Source organism: Anolis sagrei, chromosome Y (assembly GCF_037176765.1).
Source record: "Anolis sagrei isolate rAnoSag1 chromosome Y, rAnoSag1.mat, whole genome shotgun sequence".
NCBI classification, from domain to species: Eukaryota; Metazoa; Chordata; class Lepidosauria; order Squamata; family Dactyloidae; genus Anolis; species Anolis sagrei.
In genome coordinates, this window is record NC_090035.1 from 14,343,004 (window position 1) to 14,365,618 (window position 22,615).

General features: G+C 45.8%; 2 protein-coding genes across 4 annotated transcripts; both read right to left on the minus strand.

Moving 5' to 3' along the window:
* Positions 1–858: 858 nt before the first annotated feature.
* Positions 859–6,854, minus strand: LOC137095419 (heme oxygenase 2-like). 2 transcript variants are annotated; one of them, XM_067462079.1, is made up of 6 exons: positions 6,746–6,854; positions 4,745–4,897; positions 3,815–3,932; positions 1,918–2,409; positions 1,565–1,685; positions 859–1,453 (listed from the first exon to the last, which is right to left on the minus strand). In XM_067462079.1, exons 2-6 carry the CDS (start codon positions 4,831–4,833, stop codon positions 1,332–1,334), a joined length of 942 nt encoding a protein of 313 aa, XP_067318180.1. In that variant the 5' UTR covers positions 4,834–4,897; positions 6,746–6,854; the 3' UTR covers positions 859–1,331. The 2 variants fall into 2 exon arrangements, with proteins under 2 accessions (XP_067318180.1, XP_067318181.1); XM_067462080.1 differs by having other exon boundaries at positions 4,745–4,894; positions 6,746–6,820.
* Positions 6,855–9,596: 2,742 nt separating this feature from the next.
* LOC137095331 (dnaJ homolog subfamily A member 3, mitochondrial-like) lies at positions 9,597–22,321 on the minus strand. Of its 2 annotated transcripts, XM_067461844.1 has the most exons (12): positions 22,101–22,321; positions 19,365–19,507; positions 18,011–18,094; positions 17,703–17,903; positions 17,155–17,307; positions 16,854–17,001; positions 16,594–16,658; positions 16,069–16,197; positions 13,904–14,019; positions 13,623–13,720; positions 12,823–12,934; positions 9,597–10,548 (listed from the first exon to the last, which is right to left on the minus strand). In XM_067461844.1, exons 1-11 carry the CDS (start codon positions 22,273–22,275, stop codon positions 12,828–12,830), a joined length of 1,419 nt encoding a protein of 472 aa, XP_067317945.1. In that variant the 5' UTR covers positions 22,276–22,321; the 3' UTR covers positions 9,597–10,548; positions 12,823–12,827. The 2 variants fall into 2 exon arrangements, with proteins under 2 accessions (XP_067317945.1, XP_067317946.1); XM_067461845.1 differs by lacking the exon at positions 12,823–12,934 and having other exon boundaries at positions 22,101–22,320.
* Positions 22,322–22,615: the final 294 nt, after the last annotated feature.

Consider the following 22,615-nt stretch of genomic DNA (forward strand, 5'->3'; position numbering starts at 1 on the left):
TGTGTGAAAGCGCGATCACTGGGGGAAATGATTATTTATTTTGTTGAAGGCTTTCATGGCCGGAATCACTGGGTTGTAGGTTTTTTCGGGCTATATGGCCATGGTCTAGAGGCATTCTCTCCTGACGTTTGGCCTGCATCTATGGCAAACATCCTCAGAGGTATTTGCGACATTTATATGCCGCCCTTCTCACCCCGAAGGGGACTCAGAGCAACTTACAAGATATATATACATACAATATATTATATTATTTGCATAGTACAATATCAGTATTATTACTATATTGTATTATATCATTATATTGTAATTATATTAGTAATATTACATCTAATATAAATATATAATTATAATTTATTATTAGTATTATATTGCATTACATTATAATATTATAATGTAATGCAATTACATTATATTAGTAACGATGGCTCAAAGAGGTATGGGTTGCAATGCCTTCCCATGGAACATCCCATGTTGGCAATACCATCATCCCAACGGCTTCATTGGAACCCCCGGTGGCACAATGGGTTAAACCCTTCTGCCAACAGGACTGAAGACCGACAGGTCGGAGGTTCGAATCCGAGAGAGTGTGGGTGAGCTCCCTCTGTCAGCTCCAGCTCCTCATGCAGGGACATGAGAGAATCCTCCCACAAGGATAGTAAAACATCAAAACATCCGGGCGTCCCCTGGGCAACAGCCCTGCAGATGGCCAATTCTCTCACATCAGAAGTGATTTGCAGTTTCTCAAGTCGCTTGTGACATGAAAAAAAAATGGCTGCATTTCTGGCCTCCTGATGCATTTCCTGCAACAGCACTCTACTACTTTCCCCCTCTGCACACAAAAGAGACACATCACTGGGATTTGAGACACCAAAGTATAAATTTCTCTTTATTGCATCAGAGACATTACATGGAAAACTAAACCGTTAGCATCTCCCCTCCCCACCACACCCCACCCCGTTATGTACAAGTCAGTTCCCGTTTCATAATTGTATTTTTAGAGGTTTTAGGATTACCAGGCCTGGAGGCCGATGCCCTTGTCAAGTGTGCATTTGGAAGAGGGCAAAGCTCTTGCTCCCAAGGAGACCCCCCCACACCCCCAAAAGCATAGCAAAAGGGGCAAAGGGGAGGGGCATTGGGACAGAGACCACAAACCGCCACAAGTGCACACACCCCTCACACGCATACATACATGCTCCCAAACTCTTGTCCTGGTTTTTTTTTTTTTTTTGGGAACACCTAATACGCGTGGCAGGCAGGTTTTCAGGTGCATTTGGGTTTAATGGTTCCATAGTTAAATTCCGAAGTTAAATCTCCGTTCCAGCTCCAAGTTCTTACATCTGGTACCAGGCGGCAAGTCCCACGGCCAGGAGGGCCACGCAAACCGCTATTGCCACCTGGGCCGAGGGCTGCTGCAGCAGAGCCATGGGGCAGCCACAGGGGGCCCCCGTGCCACCTATTGGGGGGCAAAAAGACACAATCAGGCCCGGAAAGAAGTCCCCAAAGGACCATACCTCCAGCCTCATAGCTGCCCCCCCCCCATTTGGGAGGGAAAAGAGGGACTCACCCGACTTGGCGGCATAAAAGGGGCACTTGCGCACGTCCCCTTTCCCATCATGCACCGGGAGGCCACCATCTTGGGTTTCTTCTGTCAACAAAGCCCCGATCTTATCCAGTTCTTCAAAGACCTGCGGTGAAGAGACATCTGATTTGCATAGAAAGCAATGGGGGATAACAAGGAGAACGCTGTCTGTACTATGTACCTCCTGCCTTGTTTTCACCTGTTTCCTAGCTCTATGGGGTTACTTCCTTTTCCCCAAAAGTCTTTTTCAGGTGGCTCCTGCCCAGTCGAGGAGAGTTACATCTGTCCCTTCCATCTGCAGTGGCCCCTCCCTCCTTCAGCCCCCAAGTCCTGCCCACCTGCATGTTGAACTCAAAGGCCCGGTTGGCCTCCTTGACGACCTCCTCCTTGGTTTCTGGGTCCAGTTCCAGGGCGTTGAGCCGGGCACGGTAGAGCTGCTTGAAGCCCTGGGCACTGGAGACATTATCAAAGGCGTAGAAGCGGAGCCCTTCCCCAGAGGCCGGCAGCCCAAGGGCCCGCTGAGCCACCTTGCGCAGCACCTGCCCCCCCGAGAGGTCTCCCATGTAGCGGGTGTACGCGTGGGCCGCCAGCAGCTCTGGCCGGTGCCGCCCCACATGGCGGATGCGCTCCACGTAGCGGCGGGTGGCCTCTGAGCAGCCCACCGCCCCCCGCCAGCCCTCGCCGTAGAAGTAAGCCAGGTCCTGCTCCAGCGCCGGCGCCCGGTGCAGCTCTGCAGGAAAGTAGAGTGGGGCGAAGGCCGGATGGTCCTTGTTGCGCTCCATCTCCTCCTCCAGCGCCGAGTAGGTGAAATACAGCGCCACCGTCCCCAGCTGCAAGGCAAGGCAATGGGCTCAAATCCCAGGAAAGGAGATTCCATTTGAATTTTATTAGGAACTTCCTGGCTGTAAGAAGAAGTGTTCAGCAGTGGAACTCTCTGCCTCAGAGTCCACTGGACAGAGGCTGGATGGCCATTTGCCAGGGCCAATTTGATTGTGCTTGTCTTGCATGGCAGAAATGGGGTTAATTAAATGGCCCATGTGGTTTCTTCCAATGCTATGATTCTAACAAGGATGGCAATGCATGCAGCAGCATCACCCCTCTTCCAACAACAAAGATGCCGAGGAATCCCCAAGATCCCTCTAGTCTAGCACCAACCTGCCAGGCAGGGAGAGGACTGTTGGGTGAGTGGGCTTATTAACAAAAGAGCCCCCTCATCAATGCACAGCTGAGTAACGTATTAGCATCAGTGTGACCCAGTACCAGTAGCCCAAAGTCATAAAAAGCACAAAAACACACAAACCAATGTTATCTCTTCCATAGGAGGCTTTTCTTTATAGTAAAAAAATATAGTTGCATTATTTACAAGAACAAGGTTTCCACCACACAAATAAAGTCCTTTATAATTCCTTCTTTACTTCCATGCTGGGCTTCTTCCTCATGCAGAGAAACAGCTTTGCTCTCACAGCCTCCTCTCACACCAAAATTACACAGGAGCTTCAATAATAGCCTTACACAGCGCCTTTAACCCAGGGCTTCTTTCACTGAAGCTTCTCACACCAGGCCTTCTCACACTCCACCTTCTCATAGACTAAGGCCAACTCACACAGTGAGGCTTGTCTCACTGACTGAGAACTTTCTCCCACAGTGGGGCCTACTACCACTCAGGCCTATTCTCCAACTGAGGCGATATCTCACACAGAGGCATATCTCACACTGAGGTGTACCTCACATTCCTCAGGACAACACTAGCTTTGGCCCACTAACCCTAACAGGCTGTAGCCTACTTATTCTTTCAGTGCTTGACTCACACTTTTGTAATCAAAAATACCCAGTTAATTTTTAATATTTCTGATAAAGACTCCTTCCGATTCCTGCTGTCAGGTGGACATTCATCCAGACTCGAACCCCTAGAACAGTGGTTCTCAACCAGGGGTCCCCAGATGTTTTTGGCCTACAACTCCCAGAAATCCAAGCCAGTTTACCGGCTGTTAGGGTGTCTGGGAGTTGAAGGCCAAAAACATCTGGGGACCCCAGGTTGAGAACCACTGCCCTAGAAGTTGGAAGAGACCCCAGGGGCTGTTCAATCCAATGTCATTCTACCATTCAAGGACACACAATCCACATCCTCCTGACAGATGTTTCCCCCAGCCTCTGATTGGGAGCAATAACAATCGCATAATCAAGGGCCACTGTATCCCTTCTGCAATAGTAAGCAGGCCCTCCTTGGCAACCTACCTTGAAGAGCTCCCGCTTGATTCTCCCTTTCAGGAACTCCTTGACAAACTGGGTGTTTTCAGCCCGGTCGTGTGCCTCCTTGGTCCCTTCCTTGAGCAGCTCAGACAAGTCGGTGGGGCTGAGAAGTAGACACAATAATAATAGTAGTAGTGTATGTAGCCTGCCTCTCCTTATAGCTCGAGGCACATCATCATTAAAACCACACCATCACAGTGTTGGAAGAGACCCCAAGGCTTCTAGCTCCAGTTCCTCAGGCCTCTCTCCAGCGAGAAAATAGGTGCATAATAACACTATGTAACAAAATTTGAAAAAAAATCTGTTCCTGGTTTGAAAGTGTTACTTCCTGTTTAATTATGCAATTCTTACTTTGAAAATATTGTATATACTAGAGTATAAGATGAGTTTTTCAGCCATTTTTTAGGCTGAAAAAGCCCCCCTCGGCTTATACTCAAGTCAAGGTTGTTTATTATTTTACCCTGTTGTTATTAGTATTAGATTTATTATTTTACTCTATTATTATTATTATTATTATTATTATTATTATTATTACTTTTACATTATTTTACCCCTTTTATTATTATTACATTTATTATTTTACTCTATTATTACCGTTTATTATTACATTTCCATTATTTTACTCTATTGTTATTATTATTATTACATTTATTATGTTACTCTATTATTATTGTAAGGATACGTAAGCACATTTACATTTACTACTCTGTTGAATTGGATGAGACTCAATGAGATATTCATTGAAAAACAAGAACAAAATGTGCAAAGTCAAAGTTTTGGCAGTTTAATAAACTTTTCCCACGTTTTCATGATAGAACATTTATAACCCAGGAACAAAAATCGTGTTACATAGTGTAATAATAATAATAATAATAATAATAATAATAATAATAATGCCTTGCATCTTATGCCCACCTGATATTATCTTCCTCCTCCTCCTCCTGGGCCTCTTCATAGGTGAGGTTCTCCATCTCCTCCAGGGGCTCGGCCACATCTGACGACATCCTGAAGGGGAACGGTTTGGGCTGCGGACGATGCCGGTCAAGCTTCCTCTCGGACTTCTGTCTACTATCCATTACAAAGAAAAGAGTCCCCATCCAGAGGAGGACATTGAAGATGGAAGACACCAAATGCTTGCTGTTGCTGTTTACCTGGGGCTACTACTTGCACACTGATGAAACACTCATCATACCACCATATTGAATCTATTGAGCGCCTCGATTTCCAAAACTCTGAAGCCAAAAAAAAAAAAAAAAATTGCTACTGCAAAATGCAGCCAAAAGTGCATTCTTTGTAATTTGGCCATTTTAAGTGCTCCCTGCTTTGAATTCCTTATTTAAAAACAAAAGGCTTCCATCAATGGAAACAAAAAATATTGGGGTGCATCTATGCTGCAGAATTAATCCACTTTAATGGTTCGGGCCCCACCTATCTACGCGATCGCATCTCCTTCTATGAACCGGCGCAAACTCTTAAGATCTCCCGGGGAGGCCCCCCTTTCGCTTCCACCATTGTCACAAGTTGGGAGATGGTTTGTTGTTCATTCGTTCAGTCGTCTCTGACTCTTCGTGACCTCATGGACCAGCCCATGCCAGAGCTCCCTGTCGGCTGTCACCACCCCCAGCTCCTTCAAGGTCAGTCCAGTCACTTCAAGGATGCCATCCATCCATCTTGCCCTTGGTCGGCCCCTCTTCCTTTTGCCTTCCACTTTCCCCAGCATAATTGTCTTCTCTAGGCTTTGTTGTCTCCTCATGATGTGGCCAAAGTACTTCAACTACAGGGAATACCATGGCTTTGACTAGGCAATGGGGAGATGGTAGCGGGATATAAATAAAGTTTTATTATTATTATAAGTATTATTATTATTATTAACTGCCTAGTCAACAAAGATCCGCCTAGTCAAAGCCATGGTATTCCCTGTAGTCACCTATGGATGTGAGAGCTGGACCTGAGGGAAGGCTGAGCGAAGGAAGATCGATGCTTTTGAGCTGTGGTGCTGGAGGAAAGTTCTGAGAGTGCCTTGGACTGCGAGAAGATCCAACCAGTCCATCCTCCAGGAAATAAAGCCCAGCTGCTCACTAGAGGGAAGGATACTAGAGACAAAGTTGAAGTACTTTGGCCACATCATGAGGAGACAGGAAAGCCTAGAGAAGACAATGATGCTGGGGAAAGTGGAAGGCAAAAGGAAGAGGGGCCGACCAAGAGCAAGATGGATGGGTGGCATCCTTGAAGTGACTGGACTGACCTTGAAGGAGCTGGGGATGGTGACGGCCGACAGGGAGCTCTGGCGTGGACTGGTCGATGAGGTCACGAAGAGTCGGAGACGACTGAACGAATGAACAACAACAACAACAATTAACTGCCTTGGATCAATGTGATGGAGTTATGGGGGATGTAGTTTGAGAAGGTCTCGAGCCTTCTCTGCGAAAGGATGCTGGTGCCTAACCAAACTACAAATCCCAGCATTCCAGGGAATTGAGTCAATGCAATTAAATGAGAGATGGGGTCCTGCAAAGAGGAGCTCCAGCTTCCTCTTTGGCTTTTGGCTCTTTTGGTTCAGTGTTGTAGTTTTGCAAGGCCTCGACCCTTCTCTCCCTCTGAGGCCCTCCAAAGTGAGACTACAACTCCCAGAATCCCCCTTTTGAGGAATCCCCTTAGACTCCGAAGGGGAAAGGAGACCCCTCCCTGCAAGAGAAGCCAAAGCAGAGCCCCCCTTTGCAGAAGCCAAAGAAAGGCCTTGTTTGTGGCTCTGCTGGGCCTCAGAGGGGGGAAAGCAAGAGGGAAAAGGCAGCCTGGTTCCCCCTTGGCCTCTCTCTGGGCCTGGCCTACCTCGCAGGGGTGTTGTGAGGACCAAGTGGGGCGCCAGGGCACTCTGCACACGCTCAGAGGCCACCCTCCTCCCTCCCCAGCACTTACCAGGACAAGGGATGCTTCTCTCAACCTCTCTCCAGCTGCCACTTCCGGTTTTGGGAGCCCCGCCTCCTCTGCGTCTCCAAACAGGAGGAGACCACGCCCCCTCCGCTTGCCACTGCGGACAAAGCCGGCTGCTCCCGCGAAGACGGAGCGGGCCGCCAGCCAATCGCCCGTCGCGCTCTTTGTGACGTCACCGCCCCGCTCTCTATTTGGGCGGGCCCTTGCTGCTCGCTCTGGCCCCGCCCACTCCTCAGCGAGGAATCAAGGAAGTGCGCATGCTCAGAACCAAGTTTTGCTTGTCTTCTTTAGGGAACATTTAATGTATTCCTTCACTGACACACTAATAACAATGTGTCCATGAAGAGCCACAATAGTTTCAAAAACCACACAAACAACCTGCAGAATGTTTTTAATTCCTGTTTCAACTGATTGTATCTCTCCAATATTTTGGAAAAAGTTGCCTTCTGGATTAGATGGTTCTGTACTATTATAGCTATGAATCGGAGACTGAATGGCCATCTGTCGGGAGGGCTTAGATTGTGGCCTTCATTGTAGATTGAGGATGCACTAGATTGAGGAAACTCTAGGATTCTATGGAGTCATATTATTGCTATCAATAAATTAATGGCCATCTGTCGGGAGGGCTTAGATTGTGGCCTTCATTGTAGATTGAGGATGCACTAGATTGAGGAAACTCTAGGATTCTATGGAGTCATATTATTGCTATCAATAAATTAATGGCCATCTGTCGGGAGGACTTAGATTGTGGCCTTCATTGTAGATTGGGGATGCACTGGGGATCTCCTCCAACTCTATAGATCCAAATTATTATTATTGCTATCAATAAATGAATGGCCATCTGTCAGGAGGACTTAGATTGTGGCCTTCATTGTAGATTGGGGGTGCACTGGGGATCTCCTCCAACTCTAGGATTCTATGGATTCATATTATTATTATTATTGCTAGCAATAAATGAATGGCCATCTGTCGGGAGGGCTTAGATTGTGGCCTTCATTGAAGATTGGGGATGCACTGGGGATCTCTTCCAACTCTAGGATTCTATAGATTCATATAATTATTATTATTATCAATAAATGAATGGGCATCTGTCAGGAGGGCTTAGATTGTGGCCTTCATTGTAGATTGGGGATCTCTTCCAACTCTAGGATTCTATGGATTCATATTATTATTATTGCTAGCAATAAATGAATTCCCATCTGTCGGGAGGGCTTAGATTGTGACCTTCATCGGAGAATGGGGATGCACTGAGGATTTCTTCCAACTCTAGGATTCTATAGATCCATATTATTATTGCTATCAATAAATTAATGGGCATCTGTTGGGAGGGCTTTGATAGTGCCTTGCTACATGCCAAAGTCTTGCACTGGATGCTATGGTTCAATATTCTTATTCTTATTGCTACCAATCAGAGATTGGCTGGCCCTCTGTTGTGAGAGTTTGGACTGTGACCTTCATTGCAGAATGGGGATGTACTGGGGACATCTTCCAACTCTAGGTTTCTCAAGCTCTATATAGTATTATTATTAAGTAGATGGGCATCTATTGGGGCTTGATGGTGCCTTGCTACATGGCAAGGACTTGGATTGGATGGCCTCTGGGGTTCCCTTCTGACTCAAGGATCCTATGGTAAGCATCCTGTTGCCCTTATCCAGCCTCAGCCATCTCTCAACATCCCGCTTGTAGCCAGGCATTAGACAGGCTCAATTCCTGTAAAGAAGTGGGTCAAAGTATCTTCATGGAGGAGAATGGTCTCTTTTTGCAAACTCACAGGGTTTATGGTTGTGGTTCTCAACCTTCTGAATGCCGCAACCCCTTAATACAGTTCCCCATGCTGAGGTGACCCCCAACGATGAAATTATTTTTGTTGCTACTTCATAACTGTCATTTTGCTATTGTTGTGAATCATAATGTAAATATCTGATCTGCAGGACATATTTTCATTCACTGGACCTGGTATAAATACCTGATACACCCACATTTGAATACTGGTGGGGTTGGGGGGATTGATTTTGCCATTTGGGAGTTGTAGTTGCTGGGATTTATAGTTCACCTACAATCAAAGAGCATTCTGAACTCCACCAACAATGGAATTTAATGAAACTTTGTCACACAGAACTCCCATAACCAATAGAAAATACTAGAAGGGTTTGGTGGGCATTGACCTTGAGTTTTGGAGTTGTAGTTCAACTACATCCAGGTAGAACCCTGAGGACTCAAACAATGATAGATTGTACCAAACTTGGCACAAATATTTAATATGCCCACATGTGAACACTGGTGGAGTTTTGGGAAAACAGACCTTGACATTTGGGAGTTGTAGTTGCTGGGATTTATAGTTCACCTACAATCAGAGTATTCTGAACCCCACCAATGATAGAATTGGGCCAAATTTTGTACACAGAACCTCCATGCCTTGAAGTTACTTGCTGGCGTGAGCTTCCCTGCAGCCTCACATGCTCTCCCTCACCCCACACATGTGCAACATGCTGCCATGCGCCGAGCACACCTGCACTTCCCTCCCTGTTTGGAGTGTCAGAAACAGCCCTCCCCTTGGCTGAGAGGCTGGCCAATCACAGTAGGAGGAGGGGCTTTTGGTGGGAGGATTCGCCATCTGTTTCCAAAAAGGAAAAGGACAGGTGGACAGCTCTTCCGCCTTCTCTGCCAAAGAGGTTCCTAAGACCACCGGAAATATGTTTTCCGATGGTCTTTGGCAACCTCTCTGAAACTCCCTCACAACCCTCCTCCCAGGGGTACCAACCCCCCAGTTTAAGAAACGCTGGTTTATGGCATAATATTAATCCATCCGATGTGGGATTTGGAAGGAAGAATCAACTGGATTCTAAACATCTTTATTGAACAGCCTTCTCCTTCACACCACCACAGAGCCTCAATGCAGGCCAAAACAACCAGGAGGCGATTTAAGATGCGTGTAAATGGACTACCTGTCAGTCACTGAGGACCACTGGTCAGTCTCTGCTGCTGCAGGGAGCTCTGGAGGATGCGGAGCTCAACATTATTTCCTTCAGAGGCTCTCAGGCCAAGTGGGACACAAGAGGAATGGACACTCCACACACAGGGTTTCCATGATAGTGGCCTTGTTCCTGTCGCTGCCATGCAGACACTGAGGGCTCCTGCGCCTGCCGTGCACATGCAATGGGAAGCGATAGGCCCTGGCTCCTGGAATTGGGGTGGGAACACTTGCCATCCTCGTAGAAGGGCCAGTCTGCCATGCAAAGGTCCAGAAGGAGCTGGGCACAGACACCCCTCGAACCCTCACTGGCCTCAAGAGTTTGAAACAAGGAACCCAACAGGAAATGCTTCCCTTCCATTTGCAGGGAAGGTACCTGACCTAAGAGAGTGACTGCAAAGGAAAGGTCACACACATCCATAGCATCCCGTGGCCACACGGCCTCTTACAACACACAGCAGGACCTCTCCTTTGGGGCCAGGAGACTGGCTGATATCAGGAACGCTTTCTGTAGCTTTGCAACCTTTGGGATGGAAGAACTTCATAAAGAGCTAAGTGTGCATTTTTAGTTTTCAGAGTTCAGGTGGCTCCCGCCAAGCAGAGGAGAGTGACATCTGTCCAAAAGAGCCAAGGTTTCACCAAGTGGAAGGGAACCCAAGGCTCCTCTCTGTAGTTCCTGGGACAGAGGTGGCCCCTCTGCATACAAGGGCAGTCGTCACGCCAAGCCAGGGGTGAGGTGTCCATCTTCCCCCTCCTCGAGGACACTGTGGCCACCGGGCAGCTGCCACTTGTGCCTAGTGGCTGGCAGAACGTTTCCCTGGAGTCAAAGAGAAGAAAAGTTGAACATGAGCAAACAATGTAATGCTGTAGCTAAAAAAAGTCAATGGGATTTTGGGAGTGTAGCGTCCAGATGCAGGGAAGTCATGGTGCCTCTCTGTTTTTTTAAAATTTTAAACCATTACATCTGGCCCGGCCATAAGCTTTTAAATCCTGTGTGTTATTGTTATATGTGATTTATATTATTTTGTATTGCTTTGTATTGTTGTTATTGCTTTTCTGTTGTGATGTGTTGTTGGGCTTGGCCTCATGTAAGACGCTCCGAGTCCCTTGGGGAGATGGTGGCAGGGTATAAATAAATTTTTATTATTATTACTATTCTGCTTTGGTTGGACCTCAACTGGAATACTGCGTCCAACCTTGGGCACCACAATTTAAGTCTTGGGTACCTTCCGGGTTGAGAAGGGCAGTATATAAATACCATAAATAAATAAATAAATATATTGACTCTAAGCTGGAAGGTGTCCAGAGGAGGGCAACTAAAATGATCAAAGGCCTGGAGACCACAAATGCCTATGAGGAGTGTCTTAAAGACACAGAAGAGAAGGTTGAGAGGAGACACGAGAGCCATTTAAAAATATGCGAGAGGATGTCATAAGGAAGAAGGAGCAGGCTTGTTTTCTACTGCACTGGAGATTAGGACTTGCAGCAATGGGTTCAAATTACAGGAAAGGCGATTCCATCTGAACATGAGGAATTTATTTATTACTTATTTATTTACAGTATTTATATACCGCTTTTCTCACCCTTAGGGGGACTCAAAGCAGTAGATAACTTCTTGACCGCAAGAAGAGCTGTTCAGCAGTGGAACTCTCTGTCTGGAATGTCCTCCCTAGAGAGATTAGATTAGACCCAAATCTCCAAACCTTTTGTTTGAGCCTAAAAACATAGCTATTTACATGGGCCTTTGATCTGGAGTAATGTACTAGGGTCATGTGATGACGTCGACCATTATTATTTGGCACTGCAGTTCATGTTTGAAGAAACCCAATGGCCCACAAGTATGACTGTGTTTTAGAATTTCTAATTTTTTTAATTTTATTGACTTTGTCTAGTCAAATTGTGTATTGTTTTGATGATAGGTAAATTCTATTTTATGTGTGCCACCTTGAATGTTTTGTTAGCTGCCCAAGTCCCTTCCGGGAGATGGTGGCAAGATACAAATAATAATAATAATAATAATAATAATAATAATAATAATTATTATTATTATTATTTGAAACACAGCAAGATGAGTCCACAGCAGACACTCTTCTGGCTGTTGTGTTGGATTATTATTATTACTATTATTATTATTATTATTATTATTATTATTATTATTAGACGCCAATGACTTAAATCAAGAAATAGTTTTCTAAGATTTACAGAGACACTCACTGAAACACCTCAGCAAGCAAGAGTCCAAAAGTGGCAGGCTCAAACCCAGAACCTCAATCAATGGCTGATACCCAATGAGAGACTCCCCCCTGGGCACACAGAAGACTGGGCGACTTGGAAGGCGCTGAACAGACTGTGCTCTAGCACCACGAGATGCAGAGCCAACCTTCAGAAATGGGGCTACAAAGTGGAATCCACGACATGTGAGTGTGGAGAAGAGCAAACCACTGACCACCTGCTGCAATGCAACCTGAGCCCTGCCACATGCACAATGGAGGACCTTCTTGCAGCGACACCAGAGGCACTCCAAGTGGCCAGCTATTGGTCAAAGGACATTTAATCAACTACCAAGCTTGCAAACTCTGTCTTTTGTATGTTTGTTTGTTTGTTCTGTCAAAAATGTAATACAACTGTTCGGTTGCCCGACACGATAAATAAATAATTATTATTGGAGTGTGATGTATGTTCTTTCTTTGGAGGCTGGATGGCCATCTGTCAGGGGTGTGTTGAGTGTGCGTTTCCTGCCTGGCAAGGGGTTGGACTAGATAGCCCATGAAGTCTCTTCCAACTCTATGATTCTATGCAAAGGTGGCCAGTGACAGAGAGCAGAAGTAGCCAGGGCTGTGCCCCATTACCTCCTGCTCCACAGCTCTGCCTTTCCCTGACAGCCTACAAACAGCTGGATGGAAAGAGAAACCCTTCTTCCTGGCTGACCTAGCCATCCCTGCTACCCTCCCAGGCCTGGAGGGAGGGCCTTTGCCAAACCACTCCAGCAAGAGGCCCTGCCTGTCTTGGACACAGCCACCTAGAGTGGAGGCTCCGGCAGACCCTTTACAGAGACCTGTCAGCTTGGAAAAGAACCCAAGGGGCTCCCTACCTCAATCAGGAGCTAAACATCCTCTTAAGTTTAGCTAGGAATCCCTGCGTGCCGCCCCCTGCCTCGGGACTCTCGGCGCCTGCCCCCGGTTCAGCCGGGCCCCTGCCGCCACCTAGGCATAAACACAGCAGAGAGCGCATCGGAGTGTGCGTCGCATGAAGAGGCCCCTATCATCCCATTTGCCTGACATCTTGCCAGAAGAGGAATGCCTGTCCCTTCCTCAGAGATCCTTCCCCATTGTGCTACTTGCCAACTTCAAGATCTGGCTCTGCTAGGCTTTGCTCTGACCGACCTGCCCACCACGTTATATTTGCATCATTCAATATTCCTGTGCATGGGATCTCTCTATACATTTTTTACTTCTATTCACTAACTTGCTGACCATACAGGGAGCATGGAATATATAAGCATGGCTTACAGGGGAAATGGCCTGGCTGCTCTGCCCACTACTTACAGTTTTATCAACATCCATGCTTTCTCTTACTATCTCCTAAGTCCTTTGGTTTCCCTCAAGTCAATCTCAGTCTGATCCTGTGTTAAGGGAGAATTGTAACACTTCCTGAGTGACGGCTTCCAAACAGGGCCCATAGAAAAGGAGGGGGGGGGGGGGTGAGATAGGTTGTAGTAATGCCCTTTCCTTGCAGACTTTGCCGGCAAGGAATGGCACCCAGTGAAGTGCAAGGCCGTGCCAAATGGCGACAAAAGGCTTCAAGAGCACCCCAGAGCAGGCCAGTTCAGAATGCACCACCCCAGCTTCCCTAAAGCCCTCTTCCTCATAACAATGTGCCGCCGGGCCTCACCAGTCGTGGTGTTCGTAATGCCATTCACGGTCCCTTCCACGTCAGTTTCGTCCTCGCCATAGCTCTGCATCAGAGCCCGCTGCCGGTCTGTCAACTTCCTGTAGGGAGGTAGGGAAGGGTAGAAAGGAAGGGGAGCTTCATGGATGGCCCAGGGAACCCTATCACACCACAAGGCAAGACTGCAGTGCCAAAGGAACACAGTAACATCTCGCTCGACTGGTGCCAAACCATACAATTACTTCATGGTTCTCTTGCAGGACCCTGACAATGCCTCTACTTACTTGGGAATCTTGATCTTGATGTGAATGTAGTGGTCTCCATAGCCGTAACTGTTGACTCTGGGAATGCCCTTCCCGCTCATCCGGATCCTCTGGTCGGCCTGGATGCCCGGCGGGATCTGCACAAACACACAAATCATGGCATTCATAGAATGATGGTGTGACGATGTGTAAGTTTTATTCCTTTGGTTATGTGTAGTTTGGACAATGGTTTAGGGATGGTAAGTATGGGAGATTATGTTTTGTTGGAGAGAGTGGCTTGATGTTAGCTAAGTTGCCATAGCAACAGGGGCGGAGCCAACCGCCTCTTCAGAGGCAGCTGTGTTTTAAAAATCCAGTCAGTGGCCGGAGAGCTGCTGAGAGGACACCGAATCTTTTGGTGGAGATTCAGGGAATGTGTCTGTAGCCAGTGTGCTATAGGGAAAAACTGAATCTCTTGGAGATTCAGGGAATTAATTGGTGACCAAAGTGGTTGCAGAGAAGGACCCGGTACAGGGGGTTGTTGATTCTGAATTAAGAATCAAGGTTTGGCTGGGTTTAAGCCTGTTGTGCCAGCTGTGAAACCTTATGAAGTGTTTGCCTGAGTTTACTCATGAAACCTTTCCAATGTATCCATCAAGATTTGTGCCTCTTTTGAAGAACAGTTATACATTGTTATACTCCTGTTAAAATAAACTTGTTACTTTTTCCTCAAGCCTTGCCTGATACAGTTCCTTATAAGCTGAACAGCCTGGAATAGTAAAGTCAGGCCAGGAAAGTAAACACTACGCTATCACTGAAACAAAGCCTTCTGTAATTAACAGTTCCTTTGTAAAGTAGTTCCTAGGCTGATATTGATCGTTGCCCAGCTTCCCTCATAGATTAGGTGGCAGTGGGTGTTTTACCACGCGCGCCTTCACATTTGGTGGCATTCGGTGGCATTAATACAGTCTTCTTTACAATTGGTGGCAGCAGTTTAATAATGGACCTCCTCACAGATGGTATTGGAAAAGACCTCATGGGCCATCCAGTCCAACCCCATTCTGCCAAGAAGCAAGAAAATTGTATTCAAAGCACCCTCGACAGATTGCTATCCAGTCTCTGTTTAAAAGCCTCCAAAGAATAGGTTGTGCTACTTCTGTTCAAGGAGCTCCACTGGCTGCCATTTATTTTCCGAGCCCAATTTAAGGTGCAGGTGCTTACTTACAAAGCCCTGAACGGTTTGGGACCATCTTACCTGCGTGACCGCATCTCCATCTACGAACCCATGCGTTCACTTCGGTCATCTGGAGAGGCCCTGCTCATGATCCCGCCTGCGTCGCAAGCACGCTTGGTGGGGACACGAGACAGGGCCTTTTCCGTGGTGGCCCCCCGACTCTGGAACACCCTTCCCAAAGATCTTAGGCCCCTACATTGGCAGTCTTCAGAAAGAACCTGAAGACCTGGCTGTTCCGATGTGCCTTCCCAAATTAGGAAATCTCCAATACCAAGTCCCAGAAGCACTTTACTAGAACTAAGATTGCTGCACACCGCACACTGCACTTGCCCTATAATGCCTTAGATACCACCTGTCACATCAGCACTTTTAATCCTGTACCCATTACTCTGGCCCGGCCCAGTTTTATTTTATTGTGTTTTAGTGTATTGTTTATTGCCTGTTGTTTATTATGCTTTAATTGTTTTAATTTGCTTAGGTTTTGTATTGTTATATTGTGTGTTTGAGGCCTTGTAAGTTGCATCGAGTCCTTCGGGAGATGCTAGCGGGGTACAAATAAAGTTAATAATAATAATAATAATAATAAGAAGAAGAAGAAGAAGAAGAAGGGGCCTCCACCATTCACTCAAACAATGCTTCATTTTCCTCAGGAGCCAGTCCTACTGAGCCCTCTTTTTGTTTTCTTTGTGGTTCATCCCCAAAAGTGTTTCTAGAAGGGCCTAAACAGAGAGGCAAAAGAGGAATTAGATTTTTAAATTTTTTAAATTTTAAATTTGTGTGTGTTGTTGTTGTCTATACGTGAGTTATATTAACTATATTGTTTATTTGCTTATTGCTTTGTTGTTTACTGATGTGTTGTTGGGCTTGGCCTCATGAAAGCTGCCCCGAGTCCTCTTGGGGAGATGGTGGCAAGGTATAAATAAAGTATTATTATTATTATTATAGTGCAAAAAGCAGTCTGGCTGCCACATACCACGATGCTGATGGTCTCATATAGCCCCGGCGACCTGGCCGTGCCCCCGAGGACAGCTTGGGCAATAGAGATGTAAAGGTCCGAGTGAATGTCTGCACCGTCCCTCCGGAAGACAGAGCTCTTCTGGACCTGCAAAGAGGAAGCCGGCTTGGCTCAGAGGTGCAGAAAGAGCAGGGCCTGAGCTGTTCCCAGGAGAAGTATAATACTATGTAACATTTCATCATTGGCTCTATCATAAAAAAATGGAAAAGGTTTATTAAACTGCAAAAGCTTTGTTTTTTTGCAGGAGGGACATTCTGCAGCACATTTTGCTCTAGTTTTTCAATGAATATATAATCAAGTCTCAACCAATTCAACATAGCTTGTGGCAGCAACAAAAGCAACAAAGTTTCTGCAGCATAACAATGATTTTCAAAGTAAGGACCGCACAATTAAACAAGAGACACTTTCAAAACAGGAACAGACATTTTTCAAATTTTGTTACATGGTGTAATTAAAGCAGGAGAGATTGCCATAAATACGCACCCGGAAGGTAATGAAAATCTCCTTCTTCCCAACCGGCATGCGCACAGTCTGACCATCCTCCACTCCTGGCACCAAAAGAAGGGCAGAAAGGTGAATTCTCCCCCCAGAATCATACCTTCTCTTCTAACTCTCCCAGAAATATGCATTTTGGAGGAACAGGAGACTGGACTCAGTCCTTACGTACAAGGGCTCGCTGTTCTGTAAAGAATAACACTTCCTAACTAATGTATTTCTCAGGCCATGAACTGAGTTGCACAGACCTGCCGGGACTGGGACCATGACCGTCTTCTTCTGCTTGGTCTGGCCGGTGCCGCGGCAAAGAGCGCAAGGGGTGGTCATTACGGAACCACGTCCGCTGCAGCGCCGGCACGTTGAGCGCATGACAAAGGGCCCCGTGTTGATTGTCTCCTATCAAAAGGAAGGTGCAGGGAAAGATGAAACAATGGGAGACAAAGCCTCCACTGCATGAGTTGATACATGAGTTGAGTGAGTCCCAAAGGCAGCAGTTGGAGAGCAAGCGGCTTCTGTCTGCCCAAGGGTCCCATCTCCTTCTGCTCTTACCATTCCTGTTCCATTGCAGTAGTGGCAGTGCTGGACTTTGGTGCCTGGCTCGTTCCCTTTGCCGTCGCACCGCTGGCAGGCGTCGTTGATGCTCACCGCAATTTCCTTGTTCACCCCTTTTGCAGCCTGATTGAACGTCAAGTCCATGACGTACTGCAAGGGAGAAAAGGGTACTTTGATTGTGCTTTTCCTGCATGGACAGGGGGTTGTACCAGATGGTTCATATAGTCTCTTCCAACTCTATTATTCTATGATTCTATGTGTGTTTGCTTGAAGCGCAATCAAAGGGCAGGTCTCGCTGAACCAAAGAAGTGGAAAACAACACACGTTTCTCTCAATTTGCTTTCCACTTTCAGTTCAGGCAAAGGAAGGGGTGCTTAACCCCTTTCTCACCAACTCCTGATGTCTTCTGCAAACCACATTCCTGTCTGCCCAGCTCCATCTCTGTGTGTTAACTCATGTTCCCTTGAAACATATCATTCCTCTCTCCTCCCAACAAACACTATCATACACCAAAGTGTATGAGCGCACACACGCCTCCTGCTTACCTCTTGGGGCTGGTCGAAAACAGTGTGAAAATCCCCAAAAGGAGACCCTGAAAACTCCCCAAAGATTTTCCGGAAGAGTTCCTCAGGATCCACCGAAGGGCCTCCTCGCCAATATTGCTGTCCAGTCCCTGCAGAGCCAGGGTCAAAGCCTGCCGCCCCGTAAGTGTCGTACTGCTTCCGCTTCACTTCGTCGCCCAAAACCTACAAAGGGAGAAGGCGAAACATACAGAAATTGACATCTTGCAAGACTCAGCTGCGAGAGCTTGGAGCCCCATTGCAAAAGAGAACCGAGAAACCTGCCACATTACCTCATAGGCTTCAGCCAATTGGGAAAACTTCTCCTTCGCTTTAGGGTCTTCCTTGTTGGTGTCCGGGTGGTACTTCTTGGCAAGCTAAGCAAAAGGTCATCAATGTGATATCAGAATAAGGATGAGATCCTTCAGCATGCTACTTCTATTTGCATCCTTGAACTTGTAATTAGTTGCATTGTGTTTACATAGTTTGGAAAATAAAATAGTTACATCACTGAGATTTTATATTATTAGGTGATCTGCATTTAACATCTTCAATTGCACTGTAGAAATTGCACCATTTATAAAAGAGAATGGGGACAACACTGAGGTTGTGTATTATTAGATGATATGTAGTGAAACATTGGATACAGCGACTATAACTCAGGGAAAGAGCTGGCTAGTCTATACTCGCTCTCGATTTTCTTAATAAAGGCCAAGTGATGCAATGCAACTAAATCTTGTTAAAATAGGAATGTCACAGGACTTTGTCTTAAATATGAGAATATGTGGAGCAAATGGGAACAGAGAAGGGTTGTATATTAAAAAAAGAATCAACTCCTGGTAAAAGACTATGGTTCTTGAACTGTGAATGCAAGACAATATCATTAGAAAGGCAACAAGGGAAGTGGAAGGCTGGGGATGGCAGTCAGTAGCATGAGAATAGAAGGACTAAAGATAGTACCCAAGTTACGAACAATAATATACATAAAGAGAGTTTTGGATGGCATAAGGAAGGATGAAAACCCCTATTGTGTTTCCTTTGCTTACTGTGTGTCCCTGTTCAGAAGATTTTACCTCACTTTCTATCCTTGGGAGAATTGGATTTTAGGAAATTTAGCTTGTTGTGGAAACACAGATTGCTTCAGTGGAGATCCCTTTTCCCCATGATAACACTATGTAACACAACCCCCCCCCCCCCCAAATGTTGTTATATAGTGTAATAGCTCTTCCATGGGTGATTTCCCTCCCTGCCCTGGGTTAGATTCCTTTCATTTCCTGTTGTCTCAGCCCAGTTCCTCACTAGGAGTCCTTTGCAAGTAGGATTTCTATAACTCGGGGCTACCTATATTCCTTGTGAAAGGCGATGCTACAGATTGGAGGGGGGGGGGGCGGCTGCAGGGTTCCCAAAGTACAAAGGGAAGTGCAGTCCAAGAGGAAAGGGGCACAAATCAATCTGCAGCACTCCCTTCCTCCTGAAACTGATACTCCTCTTCTGAGAAATGCAGTCTATCTCCAAACATACCTGGTTTTTCTTTTTGTTTTGGTCGTGTCAGGAGCGACTTGAGAAACTGCAAGTCGCTTCTGGTGTGAGAGAATTGGTCGTCTGCAAGGACATTGCCCAGGGGACACCCGGATGAATTGATGTTACCTGGTAATAGGCTTTCTTGATCTCCTTCTGGGTGGCACTGCGAGGGACCCCCAGAACCTGGTAATAATCCTCCTTGGCGCTACTGATTGAACTGGTGTGGAATGAGGCGGTGGCAGTGCAAACAAGTGGATGGGACCTCATTTCTACAAAAAAGAAAAACAGGTGTTTATCGTCACTGAGGGAAACCTCAATGACCCCAATCCTTGTGAAAATGCAATAGCCCCCTTTAAATTTGGTCACTTGTTTGTGGTCTTTCTGTGTTCATTTATCTGTGTGTTTTACTTTTGTATTTGTGTCTTGTTGTTTCTAGTAGGCCTCTAGTTGTAGGGTTGCAACAGCAATAGGTTGAATGTAAATGTTTAGTTTTAATACAGATATAATTTATTGTTCTATTAGTCCTATGCAATTACTACATTTCAGTTGTAAGACACCATCGTTTGGAAGGCGCACACTGATTTCAGTACCCCCACCAATGATACATAAGATACACCTGTGATTTATTTTAATTTTAAAGTATTTATTATTACTATATTTTTAAAGTTATTATTATATTTAAACATATTTATTATTTAACAGTATTTATTAGTATTGATTCTAAGGGGCATACCATTTTTATTATATATGGGATTTATTATATATTTTAATATAGTATAATTATATATTTTATATTACATGTAATATTAGTAATAATATCACAATATAATGAAATAGTACAATATAGTAATATATAATACTGATATTGTACTATGCTAATAATATAATATATTGTATGTATATATATCTTGTAAGCCGCTCTGAGTCTCCTTCGGGGTGAGAAGGGTGGCATATAAATGTCATAAATAAATAAATAAATAAATTTTTAGAGAAGTTTGTATAGGGAAAAAAATGCATCTTTGAATCAAATAAATATTTTTTTCTTAAATAAAAATTACTAATAGAGTGAAGCGGTTGTTTCTGTCAACAAGGGTCATGAAGAAACAGTCAATGAGAGGATTATTTTTTCCTTTGAGGAAAGGAGAAAGCTGTCCTTCCCTCTGGGACGAAGGAGGCAAAGCTGGGGTTTGGAGGAGATGTTGGATCTCTTTGGAAAAAGAGACACCCAGTGGGAAAAGCAAAGCGGATTCTGCCCAATGGTCAGATCAGTGGTTCCCAACCTTTTTTTGACAAAGGATCACTCTCAACATTAGTATCAAAAGAGTTACAAATCAGTTTTTGGTCAACGTTAGATTTGGTTTGGTTTATTTGGGGGTGCTGATTAGGAAAATTGCATTGGATAGACCACATCAGCTCTAGTTTCTGATACAGAACATATGTCATCCAGTAGTCACCATCTGCTCGCTCACAGAAAACCATACTTAATAATCTAGTACTGATGTGGTCGTAGTAATCTTTTGTGAATAGTCAGCCTTTCTCCTCCCAACATCGCCCCACTACAAGAGGGGTTCACGAGACCAGTCGCTCTTGTTGCCATATGGTATCAAGGCAACAGTGTTGTAACGGTGAGGCCGCGGATCATATTTTTGTTCTTGAGAACCACTGGGATATATAGATATCCACTGCTTCTGCCCTATTCAGGTTTCATGGTTTGGTCGCAACCTGAAAGATGAATTTGATGGAAATCTATCTGTGTATTTGGCTGCTGGTTGGAGGAAGCAGACATTGCCCAGTGTTGGATCCGGGCTCATTAGACAGGCCCCTACATTGGCAGTCTTCAGAAAGAACTTGAAGACCTGGCTGTTCCGATGTGCCTTCCCAGATTAGGAACCTCCAATACCAAGTCCTAGAAGCACTTTAGTAGAACTAAGATTGCTGCACACCGCACACTGCACTTACTTTATAATCCTACATACCTCCTGCCACACCAGCACTTTTAATCTTGTACCCATTACTCTGGCCCGGCCCAGTTTTTATAGTGTCTTGATGTATTGTTTATTGTTTGTTGTTTATACTGCTTAACTGTTTTTAATTTGCTTTAGGTATTGTATTGTTGTGTTGTGTTTTGAGGCCTTGGCCTATGTAAGCCGCATCGAGTCCTTCGGGAGATGCTAGCGGGGTACAAATAAAGTAATAATAATAATTCCTCCCAATGCCTCTCTGGGTCACAATGTGATTTTTAGCTCTGAACATGTTCCAATGGATTTTGACTGTGAATTTTTAATACTCGTATGTTCAATTCTGTTATAATGTTTATATATTTGTATATTTTAAATTGTGTGATCATACTTTTAATTATAAGTCGCTCTGAGTCTCTTTCGGGAGAGATAAAGCAGGGTATAAACATATTATTAATAATATAATATAATAATAATAATATTCCTCTGAACATGAGGAAGAACTTCCTGACTGTGAGAGCCGTTCAGCAGTGGAACTCTCTGCCCCGGAGTGTGGCGGAGGCTCCTTCTTTGGAAGCTTTTAAACAGAAGCTGGATGGCCATCTGTCAGGAGTGATTTGAATGCAATATTCCTGCTTCTTGGCAGAATGGGGTTGGACTGGATGGCCCATGAGGTCTCTTCCAACTCTTTGATTCTAATAAAAATAATAATAATAATAATAATAATAATAGCAGCCTCATATAAACTCCAGGATAGAGGAAGGATAACTGTTTTTTGGCGTCGCTTTGACTTCAATTCCCAATAGATATCTACCCTAGCCCCTCCCATCTCTCCTGGGGGCCCTGCACTCTGCACACGCTCAGAGGCACGCTTGACGTCACTCTTAGAGCCGCTAGCCCTCACCAATGCCGCTTCCGAGCCTGGGGGCCCAGACCGGGCGAGGCGCGAAGGGCCTTCCGGGGCCCCCACTCAGCCCCCGGGCCAGGCGTAGCAACAGTAGCCGCCTCTGCGCCCCGCCGCCCGCCATCATCGCCGCCGCTGCCTCCTTCAGCCAGCGTGAGGAGCACACAGCCGCCATCTTGGGCCGCCCGGCAACACTGCGCCTGCGCAAGGCGTCCCAGCCAGCCGAGGAACAACCCCTCTGCGCATGCGCGTTGGAGAAGGGGGAGTTAAAGACCAGCGGCGACCTACTGCGCATGCGCCTCCCGAACTCTCGCGGAGTTAAAGACCAGCGGTGACCTACTGCGCCTGCGCCCGCCGGTCAGAGCTTTCAAGTCCTCTTTTGCAGCGGTCAGTTCCGTAGGAGGTAGCTTGGGGAGAACAGGCGTCCTCCTGGGTCCTAGTGCTCCTCGTGTTTGCTGTTTTATTTTGCCACAGTGTAAAAATAATTCTGCAATGTGACACCACTCAACGTTACG